Below are 20,624 nucleotides of genomic sequence, written 5' to 3'. Positions count from 1 at the left end.
GCTCGCTCGCTCTCTCTCGCTGTCGCTCGCTCTCTCTCTCTCTGTCTCTCTCTCGCTGTCGCTCGCTCGCTCTCTCTCGCTGTCGCTCGCTCGCTCTCTCTCGCTGTCGCTCGCTCTCTCTCGCTGTCGCTCGCTCGCTCTCTCTCGCTGTCGCTCGCTCGCTCTCTCTCGCTGTCGCTCGCTCGCTCTCTCTCTCTCTCTCTGTTGCTTGCTCTCTCTCTCTCTCTCTCTCTCTCTCTCTCTCGCTGTCGCTCGCTCTCTCTCTCTCGCTCGCTCTCTCGCTGTCACTGTCGCGCTCTCTCGCTGTCACTGTCGCTCTCTCTCGCTGTCGCTGTCGCGCTCTCTCTCTCTCGCTGTCGCGCTCTCTCTCTCTCGCTGTCGCTGTCTCGCGCTCTCTCTCGCTGTCGCTGTCTCGCGCTCTCTCTCGCTGTCGCTGTCTCGCGCTCTCTCTCGCTGTCGCTCGCTCGCGCTCTCTCTCGCTGTCGCTCGCGCTCTCTCTCGCTGTCGCTCGCTCGCGCTCTCTCTCGCTGTCGCTCGCTCGCGCTCTCTCTCGCTGTCGCTCGCTCGCTCTCTCGATTTCTCGCTGTCTCTCTCTCTCTCGATCTCTCTCGCTCGCTCTCTCTCGCTCCTGGCTGTCCAGTTGCAGTTACTGCTTATTCAGCAGCCGTTGACCTTATCCCTGCAATGAGCATCAGGTTACTTGGTTTAGAAACTACAGCCACCCTTTCAAGCACGTCTTTTCTTAAAAGAACTCTTTCTGATTTCAGTCCGTGTGTTCTTCTTTTCTAAAAAAAACGCAAAGTTTTTAAAAAAAGACACCTTTCCTATGCATTGCCTTTGCCCACAAGGTAACATGGGAATCTGGAACTCCCCACCCTTTTAGAGGATCACTGAGGGGTCAATAGGAGATTTCAGAAGTGATGTTGTCTGTGACGTAAGGACATAAAGGCTGATGGAAGCGAGACAGGTTAAGTTAGGACACAGATCGACCATATGACGGAGCGTGCTTGAAGAGCTGAACAGCCTCTTTCTGCTCCTGAAGGGCTGCAGAAGGGGATTGCCAGAAATCTCATGGCAGGAATCAGCTGGTCAAACGCAGCGCCTCGTGAGTCAGGTGGGTTCAAGTCCCGACCAGGCTATGGTCACGCGTGCGGGGCCTGCCTGGTGCCGTCTACTGTATGTATCTAAGATGGGACACTGTACTGAGACTATGTCCCCTCAGCCGAAATTCTCGGCCTGTTCTTGCCCGGGAATTCTCCTTTTTGGCCTGGCCATAATTCAACTTTTAGGTCAACGCCACTGAAACCTGGCCAAGTGCCTCATCGCCTGTTTGCAGGAGCTTACTGTGGGCAAATTTCCCGCTGCAATTCCCAACACATTGATAAAGAAACAGGCCCCTCGAGACTGTTTCACCATTCAGTAAGGCTCACCTCTGGCCCGGGTTCCTGTCTTAACCGTAGCTCCCTTATTGATTCCAGTCTTTTGTGTACTCAGCAACGAGCATACTGCTACAACTCTGAGCTAGCTTCCTTAAACTAAATCAGACTCACTGTCACTAGGTTCGGAACACAGTGAAATGAAAACATTTAATGACCCTTAAAACTGCCTATTCATTCCTAGCCTGACTTTACAAATAAAGGGTCTTGACCACCTAGTTCATATCTTAAGAATTAACTATTTATTATTGAGTATATAACTTTTCAAGAACATAAGTAGTAAGGCAATCTAATATACATGACCTGAAGTCCAACCATTCAGATTATAACCCCCAATTGATAGACAGACAGGCTTTGGTAAGAGATGAAACAAAAAGCAAACAAAGGAATTGTAATTTGCCAGCTCATTATTCCTTCTCTAGTGATGGATAGCAGACCTTCACAAAACCCTTGAACAATGAGTTGTTCACAGGCGAGTAGAACTGCATGTCATGAATGGCAAACACCAGTGAATCAGATTAGTTGCAGCACACTTCCAGAAACCTCCTTATTCCTTGCAGATTGGGGTTCTTTTCTCAGGACATTCAACAATTTGATAGCTCGACTGAATACCAGAGAACCAAGAGAGAGCAAAACATAACAGCATCTGTGGAGCTTCCAAAAATCTCTTTTGCCAAAATGCAGTTCTTTTTCCAACCGGAATACTGTGGTTGGCAGGTTAGAACAAAGAACAAATAAAATTACAGCACAGGAACAGGCCCTTTGGCCCTCCAAGCCTGCACTGATCCAGATCCTCTATCTAAACCTGTCACCAATTTTCCAAGGACCTGTACCCCTCTGCACCCTGCCCATTCATGTATCTGTCTACATAAATGTTAAATGACACTATCGTGCCCGCCTCTACCACCTCCGCTGGCAACGTGTTCCAGGCACCCACCACCCTCTGCGTAAAGAACTTCCTATGCATACCTCCCTTCATGACCCCTATTTATTGAGTCCCCTACTCTGGGGGGGTGGGGGAAAGCTTCTTGCTATCCACCCTGTCTATACCTCTCATGGTTTTGTAGATCTCAAGTTAGCTATGGTCTCCTCCTTATTAACCAATTCACTGCCAGCAAGCTGACAGCCCTGAACATAACCACAACAGCAACTCGGTGCTGCTTCACCTACACAGTACTTAGAACGGTAATTAGGGCGTATTATCTTCAAGGCCAGCTCCCATCAGCGGGCCCCGGTCTTTGTTCTCTTCTCTTTTAAAGCCAGCTGTTGTTCAAAGTTCAACTCTTGACATCAACACTCCGTTCCGATTAAAATGAGCAAAATATGAAAGGTGGTGACGACCCCTGCAATTCACCGTCCCGTGGTCAGTGTAAGGGTATGGTGGCGGCCAGAGTAGGCCATTGAGGATTGCAATGAAGAGAAATGTCTTCACCCAGAGAGCAGGGAGCCTGTGGAATTCCCAGACACAGAAAGCAGTTGAGGCCAGAATATTGAATGTTTTCAAGAATGAGTTCGATACAGTTCTCGGAGCAGGATGGGGGAGGAATTGTGAACAAAGCTAGATGAAGGGCTGTGGTCACGTTGAATGGTGGAGCAGGCTGGGAGGGCTGAATGGCCTCAGTGGCCACCCAACCCAGCCCAGGTGGCAGTGTTCACCAAACTATTGCCACCTGACCACCAATACCCGATAATTCGGGCAAGGCCCGGCCTCGCTGTACAGCGGTCGGGCCAGAGGAGTGGAAATCTCCGAGCAACCGCCGCGGCAACCCGAGGCCCACACAGGTCAAAGGAGAAAGTCCGCCAAACTTTACAAAGGCGTTAACCGAGTGCCGGCACCACCGTGTGCCACGGGAGGAATGGTGCTGTGATTTCCAGCCTTGCTTGTTTCCCCAGCTGTGAGTTTCCCCGGGCTGTGGTTCTGCTGTGGCCCTCTAGTTGTCTATTACCTCAACATCGCCGGCTGCCCACCTCCTAACAGCCCAGCTCATCGGCTACTGGAGCCCCCAGCCCTGCCGTCCATCTTCTGCCTGACGGGGAGGTGGGATCACATGGAACCCCTCGACTCCGACCATGCCCTGTCCACCCACGGACCTAGACTGGCTTCTGAATTGGTGGCATGTTGACTTCTGGAGCTCCCGCTCTCGTTTGACACTCCTCACCCTGCTCCCCCACCTCCCTCTGCTCATGCAGCCCCACCACCCTGTGAGGTAACAGCACTCCCTCCGCCCTGGTCCCCCCTCCCCAAGATGTCTGTACAGCTCCTGCAGTCCGTACCGTCAGCTGAATTGGTCGTGAGCTCCCACTCTTACCCTCTGACCTGCTGTGACTCTTTCCCCCTTGCAACATGGGAGCAGGAGGAGGTCACTGTTCAGCCCCTGTTCTAAATACAAGCGGTCCTCCAAGAAAACACTGGCTGGCATCCCTGTGAAGTTAGTATCGGAGCACAGTTCCTGCATCGCCCTCCTTTTTCCGTTCGGCCACTCCTGCCACGTCCATGCTGTGACTCCCTGCCCCATTCAGCTGTACCCGTTCCTGCAGACTGGGCATTCCTGCAGGGATGCTGACGTTGGGCAGTCTGTTGGACGGTAAGCGGTCTATTGTCACACCACAGCAGTTCAAGGCTTAAGCCACAGATCTTCCTGCTCCACCTGAGACACAGCACCCACAACTGATCCAGGTCAGGGGAAGGGGCTCGGGATTACTTAAATCATTTGAAATAATGCCTCCCACATTGAGATTGGTTGGTCGCTCCTGTGTGAGAAGTTCCACAATGGAACTCCTTTCAGAGCAGGCGGGGAGCCTTCAGAAAGTGTTTTCAGTCACGGAATATGTCTCCATGTTATGGTCACGTGTAACTAGCAAGACACAAACAGCACAGTTTAGATACAGGGTAAGGGTCCCTCTGCTCTTTCAAACAGAAGGTAAAGCTTCCTCCAGACAGTTCCCCCATTGAAACACATCCAACACGAACAGTATGGGATTAGATAGACAGTAAAGCTCCCTCTGCACTGTCCCCATCAAACACTCCCAGTGCTGGTACAGCACAGAGTAAAGCTCCTGTTAACATTGATGCACTTGTTCAGCATTCCCCCGGGATGTGTTTGAGGAATAAGCAGATACCAGTTTACATTTCCCAGGCTTGGTAAACTGGAGCTGCTCTACAAGGGAAGCCCTCGTTTCGCTCTAACTGGGAGATGTGCCTGTGCTTCCTTGTGGATTAGGGCTAATTACCAAATTACCTTCCAGTTCCATTGTGATAAATGGAATTGTTTTTGACAAGCTGGGGGCGCTTGTAGCCCCGGGGGTATACTGGAGCGGGTAGTTAACGTCGCTTTGGAGTTAAAGCTCTCGTTGTCGCAGAGGGACACAGAGATCGGGGACCTGTCAAAAGAATTCAGTTCAATTGAAGCATTTTTCGTCCTGAGATCAGATCTGTCGTGTCAGCGTTTGCAAAGAGATGGTAATTTAATCTCTGCAAGAGCAGCAAGGGTAATGGCGCACATTCCTCCTGGCTTTGCTCATCTCCAGCTGTCAGGAGACCTGGCACAATGAAAGCAAGGTGTTCAGTCATGTGTAACTTTTTGACGGTTCATCAGTCCCTCCTTTTAGCTCACTTCAGATGCAGCCTCTCCCTCCCTGTCTATGAAGGTGCTGATCTCTTCTGATCCAGTTCCTCCCTCCCTCTGCTGAAGGTGCTGATCTGTTTCAATCCAGTGACCCTCCTGCCCCTGAAGGTGACGATCTGTTCTGATCTAGACCCCCTCCCCCCACCTTTTGAAGGTGCTGATCTATTCTGATCCAGTCCCTTCCCCATCCTGTGTGGGTGGTCATCTGTTCTGATCCAGTCCTGAACGTGGTGATCCGGTCCCTACCCACACTTTGGCCCAGTGGCAGCACAGCCTCTCGGCGAGGGTTTGCTGAGGTAACGAAGGGTTGGACTGGGGACTCGGGCCGAGTTTCCTGGCACTCACTTGGGAGGATTAGCCCTGTGGGTGCCCTGGGATGGTGGGTTTGTGTTTGAAGCCTGGTTCCTTTGGGGATAGTGCGGGTTTAGAAGACAGTGCCTCCTGCCCCATCCCGACACTATCATAAACACATTCGACCCCAAGAGGTCTCACTTGGCTGCTCCTTTGCTTCGTTTCCCTACATTTTTTTTCCTACAAACATTTTTTTTCTCTCTGATAAAGTTAATCCCTGACTGAGAAAGAAAACCCGGAGACACGGCGTGGGGTGAACCTGAGAAAGGACCTCAGGGCTGGGACCTGCTCGAATTGTGATGGCCCTTTGGTCAGTAGGTGGTCGTCCTCAATGGGCTGAGTTAGCGGGGGAGGCTTCAGGAGCCGGGGTGGGGTTAACCAGGGACAGATGAGCTGTGTTTGAACTGACCGAGAGAGGCTGGCAGAATGCTGCTCCAGTACGGACGCGTCTCAAGGAAGGGAATGGCGCGGGAATGACGAGGCGCTGGTCAGGGGCAGATCTGCTCATGGGAGCGTCAGAGAGAGTGAGAGTCATTGGCGTGGGAGGTGGGGAAGAGCCTCATGCTCTGCGTTGAGTTGGCCATTGTATGGTGAGGAGATCCGACACCTTTTCTCTCCGTGGGCCGCGCCGGCTGGTGTCCTGGGAGGTTGGGGGTGTGGTGGTGGGTTGGTGGGGGGGTGGCGCTGTGTTGTGTGTGCTGGTGGTGGTGGGCAGAAGACTGGGGAGGGTTGGAGAAATGAGTCGATGTGTCGACCCTTGGGCTTTGACGGGGCAAGGGGTGGATGGGTGTGCGCTGTGCGGGAGAAGATGTCTCCTGATGGCTCCGTCTGCCTCCCTGCAGGTATCCAACTGGTTTGGAAACAAGCGAATCCGATATAAGAAGAACATTGGTAAGTTCCAGGAGGAGGCTAACATTTACGCTGTTAAGACCGCCGTCAGTGCTACAGCTGCCTCCCAGAACAGCCAGGCAAACTCGCCCACCACTCCCACCTCGGCAGGTAGGTAGGCTGCTAACCTAGCAACAGTATCCTCTCTACTGACTGTTGCTCTTTCAGCACGACAGACAAAAGGCGCAGGGGGCTTGAGCAAAATGAACAGATTAAGGAACAAAGACCTGATTGGGCTGAGGCCATTTCATTATCCTCCTCGGGCAGCTTTACCCGTACCATCCAGTCTGAGTCACCTCTTTTGTTCCTTTCTTGCTTTGTTTTAGAAAGAGAGAAGCTCCACCTTTGTGATCGCACCCTCCCTTGTCTCTCACATCCTGTTGGACGTCTCCCATTTTTCTCTGTGTCTGGCTTTTGAGGTTTTTCCGTTTTGCTCGCTGTGTTTGCACTTCAGCCTTGGCATCTCGTGTCTTTATTTTCTTTGGTTCACCTGTGATGCTGCGGGCTTTGCTTGTGGCCCTTCTGGTCCCCCTCTACTCTTTGCTAGCACTGCCCGTGTGTTTCGGTCCCTGCTGAACTTGCGGGAATATCGGAGAAACCGCAATGCGGGAAGAATGCCTGGGGACCTGGGGTTCGATCCCACCCTCTGTGTGGAGATGGCAGATCACTGCACCACCCCCCCCCCCCACCGTCTGCGTACGGTTGCTCTGGTTTCCTCACACAGTCCAAAGATTACGTGTGTTAGCCGCAGGAAATGCAGGGTTACAGGGATAGGGTTGCAGGGCGGGATAATGGGTCTGGGCGGAATGCTCTTTTGGGGGGGGGGTCAGTGTAGGCCCGATGGGCCGAATGGCCTCCTTCCACACTATGATGTGCACTGTGCCCTTCACTCAGAAAGTCTTAACTTGCTTCTCTCGCACTTTCCCACATTCTGCATCTCCCATCACATCACCTTTCTCCACCTCTCACTCTGCTTCTTCTTTTCATACTCCCCTCTCCCTCCCTTCATTATCCCTGCAAACAATTTCATCTTCCTTCCTTGCTCTCGCTCTCTGTCTCTTCCCCACTACCCCACCTCCTACCTTCACTCCAGCTGTTTTTTTTGTCTCTTTCATGCAAATACACGAACTCAACCAGGCAGTTCGGCCCTTTGAGTCTGCTCTACTGTTCGATATGATTGTAGCGAATACATGCGCTAGCTCGAGTCCGCCGCCCTTCCTCTGTGTCCGTCATGCGCGTGCGCGCTCTCTCGCGCTTGTGCGCGGTCTCCCCACCCTCCTCCTTGGTCACAGTGTCACTCCCCCGTGCTCCCCCAGCTGTTGAGGCCAGTGGTGCCTGTAGCCACTGAACTAAAAGCCGCCCCCTTCCACCTCGGGCTGTAGTACCTGCACTGTCCTGTCCCTGCAGTAACCTTGTTGCAGCTCTCCGTGTTCGCCGAGGCTTTATCGCTTGGCGACTGGGGGTGGGGGAGCTTAGCATGGCCCGAGAAAGGAGATATGCAGGGATTGAGTTCAGCATTGCCCTTCTGTTCCAAGGCCCGGGCTCTCTAGCCTTGCAGAGATGGAGTGTCTTTTTAATAACCAGAGGACCTCACAAGAGGTGCTGCTCCTTGTCCTTTCCCGGGTGGGTGGGGTTCCGAGAATGAGAGAATGCCTTTCGCAAACATCTGCACCGCGACCCGTGCCCGAAGTTGGTTCACCCCGGCGCAGCCCCCACTTTCGGGACTGTGGGCATGCAGTGGCACCCGCCCCAGCGTGAAAGCAGACCTTGTGAGATGATACCGACCCTGCACCCCAGGCTCTCCCAGCGCTTGCTCACTTGCTCTGCAATTCCTTCGGCAGTCCAGTGAAATCCTGAAGGGTTGGCAACAGTCCATGGACTCCCTTGGGCTTCGGGAGGAAGGGGGAAGGGAAGGGTTTCCAGTTTTGAACAGCTGCTTTGGGGGGCGTGGGTCTATCTCCCGGGGGTACCCTCACTGTACTGGGTTGGACGACCCTGTATTTGGGGAAGGTGTGGGGCTGGGAAGTCCTGGGCAAGGCAGCTCACGTAACCCAGCTCCACTTCTCCCAGTCTGTGCTGAGGTTGCAGGAAGGATAGACTTCTGCTTCATCGCGATTCCTTTGTGGCAGTCTCTCCTTGACCCTCCCTCCTGCTTTCCCCCCAACACCCTTTCCTGGTCAAGGGTTTGTGTGGTATGAGGGGCGAATGGTGGGATTTGTAATGGAGAGGGGCTTGGTGGTGGTTTGCTGTGCATTAATGATATCTCTGCAACTTGAAGCTTCCCTTCATCTCGATCCTGGTGGTTCTTTCTCCTCAATAGCTCCTGCCTCCTCCATTTTTGTTTCTCTCACTATCTGTCACCTCCTGTATCATCTCCCCCCCCACCCCCCCACCCTGCTTGATCCCCTTCTCTGTTTCTTCCCCCCCTTAGATCCTCTTCTACTCCTCTTGCCCCTCATCTCACCCTTTCCTCGCCCCACTCTGCATTCACCCCCACCCCATCCATGCACCCTCGACCCCACTCTGCCCTCTGTCACCCTGACCCCCTCCTCCTCACATCCAGCGCACTCTCTGCCCTCTCTCCTCCACCTCCTCTCCTCCACCCTCCCTCGCTCCTCTCCTCATCCCCTCTTCTCTGCTTCTTCACTCAGCCAGCACACCCCATCTCTCCACCTTTCCCTTTGTGTTTCACTTGCACCTTCAGTTGAGTGAGTTTCTGACTTGTCCATTCACTGAGGTTGATGTATTTTTGTCCCTGTCTGGGTTCAGCCCCAACCCCTCACTGCCACCATGTGCACGGGTTTGGGCAGGGGTCCAACAATAGCCGGTGCCTGCTTCTGGGCTGGAGTCTGAGAACCTGCTGGGGGACCCCTCCACCTGAAACCCACAGCCCCGCCTTCCCACACTGCCAGAGCTGTGCAGGTGTCTGATCCTCTCTCTGCCCCTCACACAGAGAGTTTGGAAACTCCATCTCAAGGGCAGACCCCTTTCTAAAGGAAAGAAATGAAGCAGCCCGTGCCCCCTTTATGCCTGATGACATCCATCTCGTAGGTCAGGGTGAGTAAACTTAATCCCCAACTAAGGGTCTGAACCTCAAGGAGTAATGTTGCACCAATGAGACAGCTCCCCCCAGGCTTTACACTTCAGTCGTTGTTGATTTCCATGGATGAGGCAACGGCCTAGTGGTATTATCACCTCGAGACCTTGAGTAATGCTCCGGGTTCGAATCCTGCCACGGCAGATGGTATTCGGATTCAGTTTTAAAAAAAAATCTGGAATTAAGAATCTAATGATGACCGTTGTCAGGAAAAATCCATTTGGTTCGCTTACGTCCTGCAGGGAAGGAAACTGCCATCCTTACCTGGTCTCGCTGACGTGATCACCTTCTCATGCCGGGCTCAAAATCCTGGGAATGAGTTTAAAGCCGTTATCACATTTGGTCTGACTTGTTCCCTGATGGTGGTAATTAGTAAGGTCCATGCTGTAATGGAACCTTCTTGGAAAGACTGGGGTTGGAGTCAGTGGAGGGTGGGATGGGGGGGGGCGGGGGGCGGGCGGGCGGGTGGGCGGGGGGGCGGGGTTGGATTTTGGTAACGCAGATAAAACCAACATGGCAAACCTCAGTTGGGACATCTCTCAACCTTGCGAGATCTCTCAGTACCTCCAAGAGAGTTGTCTCTCCGAGCGAGGGGGCTATCTTGGCTGGTGTGGTCAATTCACCCAGCAGTAAGTAGCCTGAGAGACTGTGGGCTCATGGAAAGCCCAGGATTCCTGTGTGGAATGTAGATGGGCCCTCTGGGCTCTGCATTGCTAGTAGAGTCAGTGCACTCAGGCCCTGACTACCTTATCACGTGGGACAAAACCACAGCACAGCTGTGTTTTTACTTTGACAGGGGGAGGTGGGGTCAGGACTTGAGGACCCAGAGCCCTGGTCCTTCCTGATGTTGAATGAAGAACACACAGGCAATCTGCTCATCCTTGTGACATTTGGGCTCATCCAGGTTTGCTGCGGGCAACTTGGTTGCCCGCGCCAACAGTGATGGCGCTCCCGCATTGCTCATTGGGCAGGAAATCCTTTTGGGGAGAGTCCTGAGGTCATGGGACGCGCTGCAGAAGTTCAAGCTGGGCCATGGAGCTACGTAGCCCTATAATGCGGTTTTGGGATGATATTTGGACCTGGGCACTTTGATGTCTTCACCACTGAGCTGAGAACTGAGCCTTCCCACAGATGCCTTTGGTTGACCAACCGCTCATATCTGACGACAGTGGGGTAGATTGGGGTTTTCTCCAAGGGTGATGATGTTACAAGCATAGGAACTGAAGTGGGAATCAGGAGCCAGCCTCAACCTTGATCTCATAGAGCGGCTGTTCAGGCCTGTCGGGCTGTGTTGCTGTCTCGCTCACAACCTACCTGTTGAGCTTCACTGGCATGCTAACCTGCTCTGAGCTCCTGTCCAGTGCCATGATTGGCCCCTCCATGAAGGCCAGCACGGTGGTTGGCCCTGCTGCCTCATAGTGCCAGGGACCCGGGTTCGATTCCAGCCTCGGGATGACAGTCAGCGTGGAGTTTGCACATCCTCCCCGTGTCTGCGTGGATTTCCTCCGGGAGATCTGGTTCCCTCCCACAGTTCAAATTATGCAGGTTCGCTGGATTGGCCATGCTAGCTTGCGTATGGTGTTCAAGGATATGCAGCCTTACGTGTGTGTGTGTCTGTGTGTGTGTGCGCATGCACCTGCTTGACAAGTGCCCATCTTAACCCAGAGGATGAGAGAATCTCCTTATCTGCACCTGTTTCGTTTGCAGTTCACCAACCACTTGGCAGAAGCATTGATTTTCTTCCTGTGCTTCTGTTGTTTTAAAAAAAAGTAACAGACAGCAGAATATTAGCATTGACTGTATGTTTAAAAATGTATGGATTTGACCTAGGTTCATGGTGCAACAGCACTGTGGATGGGCTGTCACTGACTCTGTGCCCCCTTTAGTTTAATTTGCGCACTGCCCCTCTCTCTCTCTCTCTCTGTCTCTCTCTCTCTCTCTCCCACCCCCGTCCACTCCCTTTTACTAATACACGCTTCCTTTACGCCCTCCACTCCCTTCCCCCCCCCAGGTTCAATGTCTCACATACACCTGCTACTCCCTGTGAGCCCACTCTAGGCTAAAGTTCTTAGACCATGGGTTCAAATCCCAGCACAGTAGATAGTGACATTTAAACTGAAAAAAAGTCTTTTCACCCTCACTGTTAAAAGCCCATCAGATTTGCAAATGTCCTTCAGGGAAGATAAGGTTGAACCATTCGCAGTAATCTTCAGCCAGAAGTGCCGAGTGGACGATCCATCTCGGCCGACTCCAGTGGTCCCCAGCTTTACAGATACCAGTCTTCAGCCAATTCGATTCACTCCACATGATATCAGGAGACAGTTGGAGACACTGGATTCTGCAAAGGCTACGGGCCCTGACAACATTCCGGCAATAGTACTGAAGACTTGTGCTCCAGAACTTGCCGTCCCCCTGGCCAAGCTGTTCCGGTACGGTTACAACGCTGGGATCCACCCAACAATGTGGAAAATTCCTCAGGTATGTCCTGTACACGCAAAGCAAGAGAAGCCCAACCCGGCCAGTTACTGTACTGTGGGTCTACCATCAGTACAGTGGTGAAAGGTGTCACTCACAGAGCTGTCAAGCAATGCCTCCTCAGCAACAACCTGCTCAGTGACGCTCAGTTTGGGTTCGGCCAGGGCTGCTCAGCTCCTGACCTCAGTACAGCCTCGGTTCACTCATGGACAAAAGAGCTGAATTCAGCTGGAGTCAATGGGCACCACGGGGAGAACTCTCCATGGTTGGAGCCATGCCCGATGCATAGAAGATGGTCGTGGTTGTTCAAGGTCCTGGAGCTGAGATGCCTGACATCCCTGCTGGAGGTCCTCAGGGTAGTGGCCTAGGGCCAATAAACACGTGTGTGCAAAGACGTGATGACACACACAGACAAACAATATTGCCTTGGATATTCATGATCAACAGCAAAAGTTGAATTGATGTGGAAGACCAGCCACAATCATCATCGACGGTGGAGCAAGCTTGAGCGGCCATGCAACATTGTGCTGCCGCTATTTGACTTGTTCTGTGGAAAGGAAGGAAAATGGTCCAAGTGTCAAAAATGCCGAAGACCACATCATTCTACAACCTCAAAATTTGATTGTGTTCAGCATGTTGTCACTCCTGGTACCCCTAAATCCTGGTCTATCATCTCAGCAGCTCGACTCTGCCCAAAAGCTGGTTACTTGTGACATTTTTGAGGGATCTTCCCAAGTCTGAAAATCATTTTTGTTTTTGTACAATCCGAGTTGGCCAGTGTGGAAGGAGGTCGTTTGGCATATCGTAGCTCTTTGAAATAACTCCCCAGTTCGTCCCCCTCTGCTTGGCAATGACTTCAACCACTTATAAAATCTCTTTAATGGAGGGAGACTTTGAAGGCATCTGATTGGAGTATTAACGATCCCAGAATACAACTGAGCCTTATTAAGTTGTTAGTTCTGATGATCAAGAGCTTGATGAAAGAGGATTGTTTGAAAAAGTGCCTTAAAAGAGGAAATGTACAGAGGCTAAGAGGTGTAGGAAGTTAGCGAGTTTTGAGAGGATTTGTTGCTTGGGTTGAGGTTCTGGATGTGAGTTTGCTCGCTGAAGGTGTAGGAAGTCTCTTCTTGGGTTTGAAGCCGACACAATTAAATGTTTGGCAACTAGTAGTGGGCTGTTTAAAATCAAGAGTGGGCAAGCGGACATAATTAGACGAGTGCAGATGTCCTGAAGTATGGTTGGACTGGTGGAGATTACCAAAATAGCGATAGGCGTAGCCAAGTAACGATTTGTAAACAAAAATGAGAATTTAATAAAATTACTGTTAATAGTATCAGTCAGGTAGAAAGTACAGAGAATAGGAATTGGTTCAAGTTGAGACTCAGGCAGTGGAGTTTTAGACGACCTCAAGTGTTCAATGGACAAATGTGGGTCTCCGTCAGGGAATGCATTGGAATTGTCAGGTCCAGAAGTGAAGTAGTTCCAGGTGAAGGTTTCACTGCTAATGAGCCGAGGTATACAAGATAATGAGAGGCATAGATAGAGTTGATAGCCAGAGACTATTTCCCAGGGCAGAAATGGCTAGCACGAGGGGTCATAGTTTGAAGCTGGTTGGTGGAAAGTATCGAGGGGATGTCAGAGGCAGGTTCTTTACGCAGAGAGTTGTGAGAGCATGGAATGCGTTGCCAGCAGCAGTTGTGGAAGCAAGGTCATTGGGGTCATTTAAGAGACTGCTGGACATGTATATGGTCACAGAAATTTGAGGGTGCATACATGAGGATCAATGGTCGGCACAACATTGTGGGCTGAAGGGCCTGTTCTGTGCTGTACTGTTCTATGTTCTATGTTCTATGTTCTATTTCCTTGATTCGCTTACCTGCCTCCTTTCTTCCTCATCCTCCCTTCTCCTCCTTCCCCCCACTGCCCCTTTTCCTCTTGCTGTCTACCTCTTCCAATACTATCTTGGCTTCACTGACAGCTCCTCTGCTTTTACCTCCTTTGTACCCCCTTTTCCTTTTTCCCCTCCCTCTTTCATTCTGCCTCGAAGGTTTTCTTCTTTCTCTCCATTTTTTTCTCTTTTTTTTTCTCACTCCATCGCGCTCACAACCACTGTGGCACATTCTCGCTGGCGCTGTCTGTCTCTCTCTGTTTCTTAGGGCCATCCAGTTAGACTTCCTGCTCTCCTCCCTGTTCTGGCTGCTGGTGTGTGTGTGTGTGTGTGTGTGTCTGTCTGTTCGGTGGGGGGTGGGGGAGCGATGGTGGAATTATTAACGTTAAAGTCTTCTGTGATGAACATCTTGCACACCGAATCCATTTTGTAAGTGTGATATTGGTCTACAGTACTCTTGATATTTCCTCGCTCTTTCTCTTCCCCTCTCTCTCTCTTCCCGCTCCCCTCTCCACTCCTATCCCCCGCCACCCCGTAAGGTTCCTCTGGATCGTTTAATCTATCTGGCTCTGGCGACATGTTCATGGGAATGCAAGGGTTAAATGGGGATTCATACCCTGGGGCTCAGGTTAGTAATGCTCATATTCTATAACGTAAAGCTCTCGTGCTCTGCTCTGGCAGCACAGTGGTAGTGCCTGCACCCCTGGAGGTCACGGTTGTGCAGGATTGCAGTGGCCGCCCAGGTGAGGGTGGTCATGGCAACGCTTGGCCGTTTTGAAGGCCTCAATCGTGAACGTCCTCTGTAAAGTGGCTGTCCCTCGGACTGGTAATCCCGGGATGGATTGGATTACCACCGTGGGAGCTCAGGGAACTTGAACACAGTTATAATTGACGATAATCATCTGACGTTAATATAAATGGCCGGCTTTTTTGTTTGGGGCGGGGAGAGGAAAAAAAACCCAACCGGTTCACTAATGCCTTTTTAGAGGGAAGGAAATCCGCTGTCCTTCCTACGTCTGGCCTACATGTGATTGATAGCAGTGACTCTGAGCTTCCCCCTGTGTGATTCTGGATGGGAAACAGGTGTTGGCCACACCCCATGAACGGGGTGGGGGAGTAGTAAAAATAAGCATAAGGTTGTGGGATTTAAATGTGAGGCGGTTTCGCTTTTATGGTTAGCATGTCTTTTCTTTTGGTCCTGAGCCCGAGCAGCTCAGAAGGTTCTTATCAGAAGGTAGAATCACACCCTTGTCCGTCCGCTGTCCCCTCGCGGGCCTCGGAGGTCCATGTTTGTTGGTACTCCATTGGCCCCATGCAGTGCACCCCATCCAGGACAGCAGGATCGTTCTTTGTCCATCTCCGTTAATGCTTCGGCCCCCCTCCCAAGTCAGTTGTCCTCCGTGCACCAGGGATTAGCATGATTGGAGCGTTCCCCAAGGAGGCTGGGACACAGGCCCCCGGTCAGCTGTCGGGGCAGGTGCGTGAAGCCGCTGATGTGGTCGCTAGGGCTCGCAGGGACCTTCGTGGTGATGTGTCAGCATAGACACGATGGAGCTCTCCTGTAACCTTGCTGCCGGGCGACACTGCCTTAGTTTGCACGGCCAGAGAGCTCATAAGAAATGCCCCAATTCGGGGGTGTGTTGTGGCCTCCCGTCCCACTGGAATCCCCGGTTCCCTGGAGCAGTATGGGACCCCCTCCTTTCCTTTCATCAGGTACCAGGGCTCCTGCCCAAGGAGCAGGCCGTCCCTGGGCGGGTGGAAGAGGTGGGGGAATTCCCTGCCGGGGTTGAGTTGGAGGTAGGGGGTTGGGGGGTGGGGGGGAGGGGGGGGATGCAGAGAAAGCGTCTTGACCAGGGAAATGCGGGACGGTGGTTGGGAAGCTCCATTGCATGATGGCGTGGGAAATTGGAGATCTGGGATGGGCTATCCCCGTTGACGGGCCACATGCCCCTCTGCTGTGTTAGGTGGCCAGGAGAGGGGTAAATTCAGGGTCCCCCTGACACCCCCTAGCTCTGCTCAGCGGCGTGAGTGCGTCCTGTGGGGAAGGGGTCTGGGGGCACAGTGATGTCTAGGCCATGGGGCAGCTCAGTACCTGGAACGTATGTATGTATCTCATGCTGTCCTCGTCACACTTGTGCATGCGGTAATGAAAATGCACTGTCAGGTGTTTGTGGATATCTCCCTGAAGGTCCTCTGTCTTAAACTCCCCCCACCCCCCAACAGGTGGAGTCACTACGTCACTCCCTGAACCAGACTGGGAGCTACGGCGAGGGACTGGGTGTCAGTCAGATCTACAGCCCCCGGGATGTGAGGGTAAGGTGAACGCCTACTCTGACGTTGTGGGAGGGGAGGGGGTGTAGCTGGGGGTGGTGGTGTAGGTGGGTGGGGGAGGCAGGGGAGCGGGGTCTGAAACACCAGATTACGGAGGTCCACCCTCTCTTTCTTGGGATTAAACCACACCCCTCCGCCCCAAAAGCTGTTCAGTGAGCTCCTTGCAGCAGCTCATCGCTGTCCTACCCATGAAATTAGGCAGTAGTAGGCCATTCAGCCCCTTGAGCCTGATCTAACATTCAGTAAGATTGTGGCTGATCCATGAGCTGTCTTCAAATACCTACCTTGGACCCAAATGCCTCAATGCCCTTGATCAACAGAAGTGTGTCTAGCTCAGATTTAAATTTAACAATTAAATTAGCATCGACCACCGTTTGAGGAAGAGACTTCCTAACGTCCACTGCTCTAGATGTGTGAAAGTGCTTTTGAATACCTCTCTTGAATGGTCTAGCCCAAATTGTCAGACACTGTCCCCTGTTTCTAGAATATGCAAACCAGGGGCAACAGTTTATCAGAGATAATGGGAGCTGCAGATGCTGGAGAATCCAAGATAACAAAGTGTGAAGCTGGATGAACACAGCAGGCCAAGCAGCATCTCAGGAGCACAAAAGCTGACGTTTCGGGCCGAGACCCTTCTTCAGAGAGGGTCTAGGCCCGAAACGTCAGCTTTTGTGCTCCTGAGATGCTGCTTGGCCTGCTGTGTTCATCCAGCTTCACACTTTATTATCTTGCAATAGTTAACAACTGTCTTGTCCCTGTTACTATCCTGAAGACCTCTATTTGATCATCCCCTTGACTTCTAGATTCTAGAGAATGTTGTTTAGTCTTCCTCAAACCTATGTCCAAAGTCCCGGTATCGTTCTTGAAAACCTGTGTTGAACTCCCCCCCCCACCCCACACACACACACACACACACACACACACACACACACACACACACACACACACACACACACACACACACACACACACACACACACACACACACACACACACACCAGGACCAGTATATCCTTGCAAAGGGCTGGTGCCCAGATCCGCGCTCAGTCCTACATTTGTGTTCGAACTAGGGCTTTGTATAATTGTGCAACACCACGCCTGCATCCCTATACACCAGCATGCTGTTAGCTTTCTTGAGAATTCGCTGCACCAGCCCGAGTCCTGTCGGCTGGCCAGTGCTGTTGCTCTCCTGGATTCGGAGCTGGCGATGTTCCGCCCTATATAGATTGCGCATCTCCCATTGCGCTGCGATAGGTGACAGGGTCAGGTCGGTGTGAACCTGTGAAGGGAGGGTGTGTTTTACTGGCCGAGGAGCGTCCTCGGCCCTGACTGCCACAAGGATGCAGAGTGATGCCTGTGTGTCACTGCGACCGTGCTGCTGGAAGTGGGAACATGATGAGATGGTGTGTGCTGGTACAGGTGAGGGCTGTCTGGTTAAAGAGCGCCCTCGACTCTCTCTCCCCACCGCCGCCCCGGTGCTGTTTGCTAGTCTGTTGCTCCAGTTTGTGACTGAAGCAACAATGGCTTGGAATTGTATGGCAGTTTCAGCAAGATGTAACAATTACATCCCACTAACTTAATTGAGTTTTGTTTTGAAGTAGTAACAGTGAAGACTTATGAGGACAGAGTGATGGATGTGATCTATGTAGACTTGAGGAAGGTATTCGACAAGGTTCTTCATGGTGGACTGATTAGCAAGGTTAGGTCGCATGGAAGAGTGGAAGGTCTAGCTCGAAGGTAGAAGACGGAGGGTAATGGTGAAGGGTTGCTTTTCAGCCTGGACGCTTGTGTCCAGCAGTGTGCCACAAGGATTGGTGCTGCATCCACTGCTTTCCTCATTTCTATGAATGTTTTGGGTGGCATGGTGCCTGAGTGGTGAGCATTACCGCCTCACAACACCAGGGATGTGCGTTTGTTTACAGCCTTGAACACCCTGTCTGTGTGGAGTTTGCCCATTCTCCCTGTGTCTGTGTGGGTTTCTGTCTGGTGCTCCAGTTTCCTCCCAACTTCCACATCCTTGCACTGTAATTGGTTTGGCCATGCTAAATTACCCATAGTGTTCAGGGATGTGTCAGTTAGTGCATTAGCCACAGGAAATGCAGGGTTAGAGAGGTAGCAGGATGGGTCCGGGTGGAACGCTGTTCACAGGGTCAGTTTCGGCTTGTTGGGCCAAATGGCCGGTTTCCACAGTGTTGGGATTCTATGATCTCCCCAACGTGAGGTGTCGGCTTGGGTGGCCAAAGGCTTGGCCCAAGTTGACAAGCAGGTACCTCGCAAAAACTGCCCCAAGAAAGATGTTGGGACAGTGAGGTGTGTGTGTGAGAGTGTATGAGTGCGCGGGTGCGGCGTGGGGGTGGGGGAGCCGGGGGTGGGGGGGGGTAGATTTTCAGAGTTGAGACGCACCGTCTACTTGAGGCATTTGGCAGGATGTGCCCACTTTGCAAACCCTCCCTTTAAAAACCACTGTCCTCTCCGATTGAGTTTTCAACTGGATTGCCCGCACCATCCCGCCTCTGGACAATGGGGGTCAACTTTTTCCAAGTTTGGATGTTTGCACGGGACGACAAACCAGCGTTTCTCACACCTGCTCCCCCAGCCTGACCCCGATTTCAAGGCTTAAAACTCATTGTGGCTGAGAGGCGAAGAGATCGAGAGTGGGAGGACCTGAGCCGAAATCCCTGGCCTTAGCTTGTAATCCCACTTTGCAAAGCTCTGCGCATTGACCTACCTGGTCGGGAAGGGAGAAATTCCATAGCCAGATTTTGGAGGAGTGGGAGAGGAGGAATCTCTCTGCAATCGCCTGGCCGCACTTATCCCTGAACCCATCTTGGATTGCTGGGTCGGTGTGGGTTTGCTGCTCACGGGAGCTTGCTGTGCACTGCAGCCAGAGGAGCATGTACCAAAAATGCTACAGTAGTTTATGAAGTGCTTCAGTGGGGTGGGAGTGGTGGGGGGGTGCGCGTAGTCCTGTGGAAGGCGCTGTGTGCTCCCCAGATGGAGAACCGGTTATCCCACTAGGAAGCAAGGTCAGACAGAGGGGCTGTCTTCGGTGACAAGTGCAGGGGGGTGGCGCTGGGGCTCCACCTGCTCAGCCGTGTGCGTCAGCGACTTGGTGCAGAGGTAGTGTCCCAACCTCTGAGCCAGGAGGACGAGGCTCAAGTCCTATCTCCTCCATAGGTGCGTGTGCTAACAGCTCTGAACAAGTGGCTAAAGCTGCCAGTTCTCAAGTGGGTGCTCTGTAAATGCCCTGGTGGGTTTATCGTAGGGCCCTTTGTGAGGTAGGTGGTAGTGTCATACCCATTGGACTGGGAGGCCCGGGTTAGAGTCCCGTCCGCTCCAGGGGTGTGTGATGACAACGCTGAATGGGCTGGTAAGAAAAATTACAGGTTGAAAGGAATTTGGATGAAGGAAGGCAACTGTAAAATGTCCAAATTTACCGATGACCGAAAAGACCAGACTTATGGACGAAAAGTTGCCCCTTCGGTCCCTTTTAAATTCCGTCCCCCACCACCCAAAAAAGAGCCCGTCCTCCCCTGAGAGGGAGTGGTAGAAAAAGACCTCAGCCATTCACCCTGTCGATGACCCTCATAAACCTCAATAAGGTGCCCCCCCCCCCAGCCTCCGATGCTCCGGTCTGTTCGGCCTCTCCCCGCGACGGCTCAAACCCTGCAGCATCCTTGTAAATCCTTTCTGCACCGTCCGGGTACGTTTCAGGTGGGAAAGCTCGGCGCGGCCAGTGGCCGGTTCTTAACTCTTTTTCTCTCTGTCTCTCTTTCCTTTCTCCTTCCCCTCCCCCCACCCCAGGCTAATGGAGGGTGGCAGGATGCAACCACTCCCTCTTCAGTGACATCACCTACGGAAGGTCCCGGAAGCGTGCACTCGGATACCTCCAACTGATCTCCCCACCACAGCCCCCCTCCCCACACGCCTACCCCCACCCAGGCGATGGAACCGTGTGACCACCCCCACCCCTTTTGCCCGATGGGCTCTCTCCAAGTGCTGGCCAACCGGAAGAGAAGACGACCATAAAGGAGAGATGATGAGTTTGGGGGGTGGGGGGTGGAGATTTTTAAGACACGGACACACACATACGGACACACACATACGGACACACACATACGGACACACACATACGGACACACACACACGGACACACACACACGGACACACACACACGGACACACACACACGGACACACACACGGACACGGAAGTTGATGGGGGTGGGGTATGGGTGATGTTGATACTAACCCATCACCTTATGTTTCGCTGTAAAACCTTTACCTTCAGTGTGACGATAAAAGGAAAGGATGCTATACAGGATGGGGGTGAAGAAAGAAGCAACAAGAGCAAGGCATCGCTGTGCGCCGTTTGCAGTGACAGTGGGTCCTGTAGACCACGCCGCATCGCCCACTCTGGTCTGAACTGAGTCAGCACCAAAGGTGGGTGGGGTGCCAGCCAAGCGCTAACCCGGCTATGAAAAATGGTGCATTTGCTATTTCTCATCATTGGGGCGCTGTCCACACACTTCGG

At 52.5% G+C, this 20,624-nt stretch overlaps 1 protein-coding gene across 4 annotated transcripts in view; it reads left to right on the top strand.

Annotated features, from left to right (window-relative positions):
* The window catches only part of LOC125446662 (pre-B-cell leukemia transcription factor 2-like), a 68,566-nt gene extending 48,269 nt beyond the window's left edge, over positions 1-20,297 (top strand). For 2 of the 4 annotated variants that reach the window (XM_059639367.1, XM_059639366.1), the window contains exons 6-9: positions 6,256-6,304; positions 14,301-14,389; positions 15,985-16,074; positions 19,897-20,297. In XM_059639367.1, coding sequence (XP_059495350.1) covers positions 6,256-6,304; positions 14,301-14,389; positions 15,985-16,074; positions 19,897-19,989 — 321 coding nt within the window. In that variant the 3' untranslated portion in view covers positions 19,990-20,297. Of the gene's footprint in view, positions 1-6,255; positions 6,413-14,300; positions 14,390-15,984; positions 16,075-19,896 lie in introns of all 4 variants that reach the window. The other 2 variants (XM_059639365.1, XM_059639364.1) reach the window with 1 other exon arrangement.
* Positions 20,298-20,624: the final 327 nt, after the last annotated feature.

The sequence above is a fragment of the Stegostoma tigrinum genome, chromosome 34 (genome assembly GCF_030684315.1).
Source record: "Stegostoma tigrinum isolate sSteTig4 chromosome 34, sSteTig4.hap1, whole genome shotgun sequence".
NCBI classification, from domain to species: domain Eukaryota; kingdom Metazoa; phylum Chordata; class Chondrichthyes; order Orectolobiformes; family Stegostomatidae; genus Stegostoma; species Stegostoma tigrinum.
The sequence above is the reverse complement of the archived record's forward strand: the minus strand, read 5'-3'. Positions and strand labels throughout refer to the sequence as shown.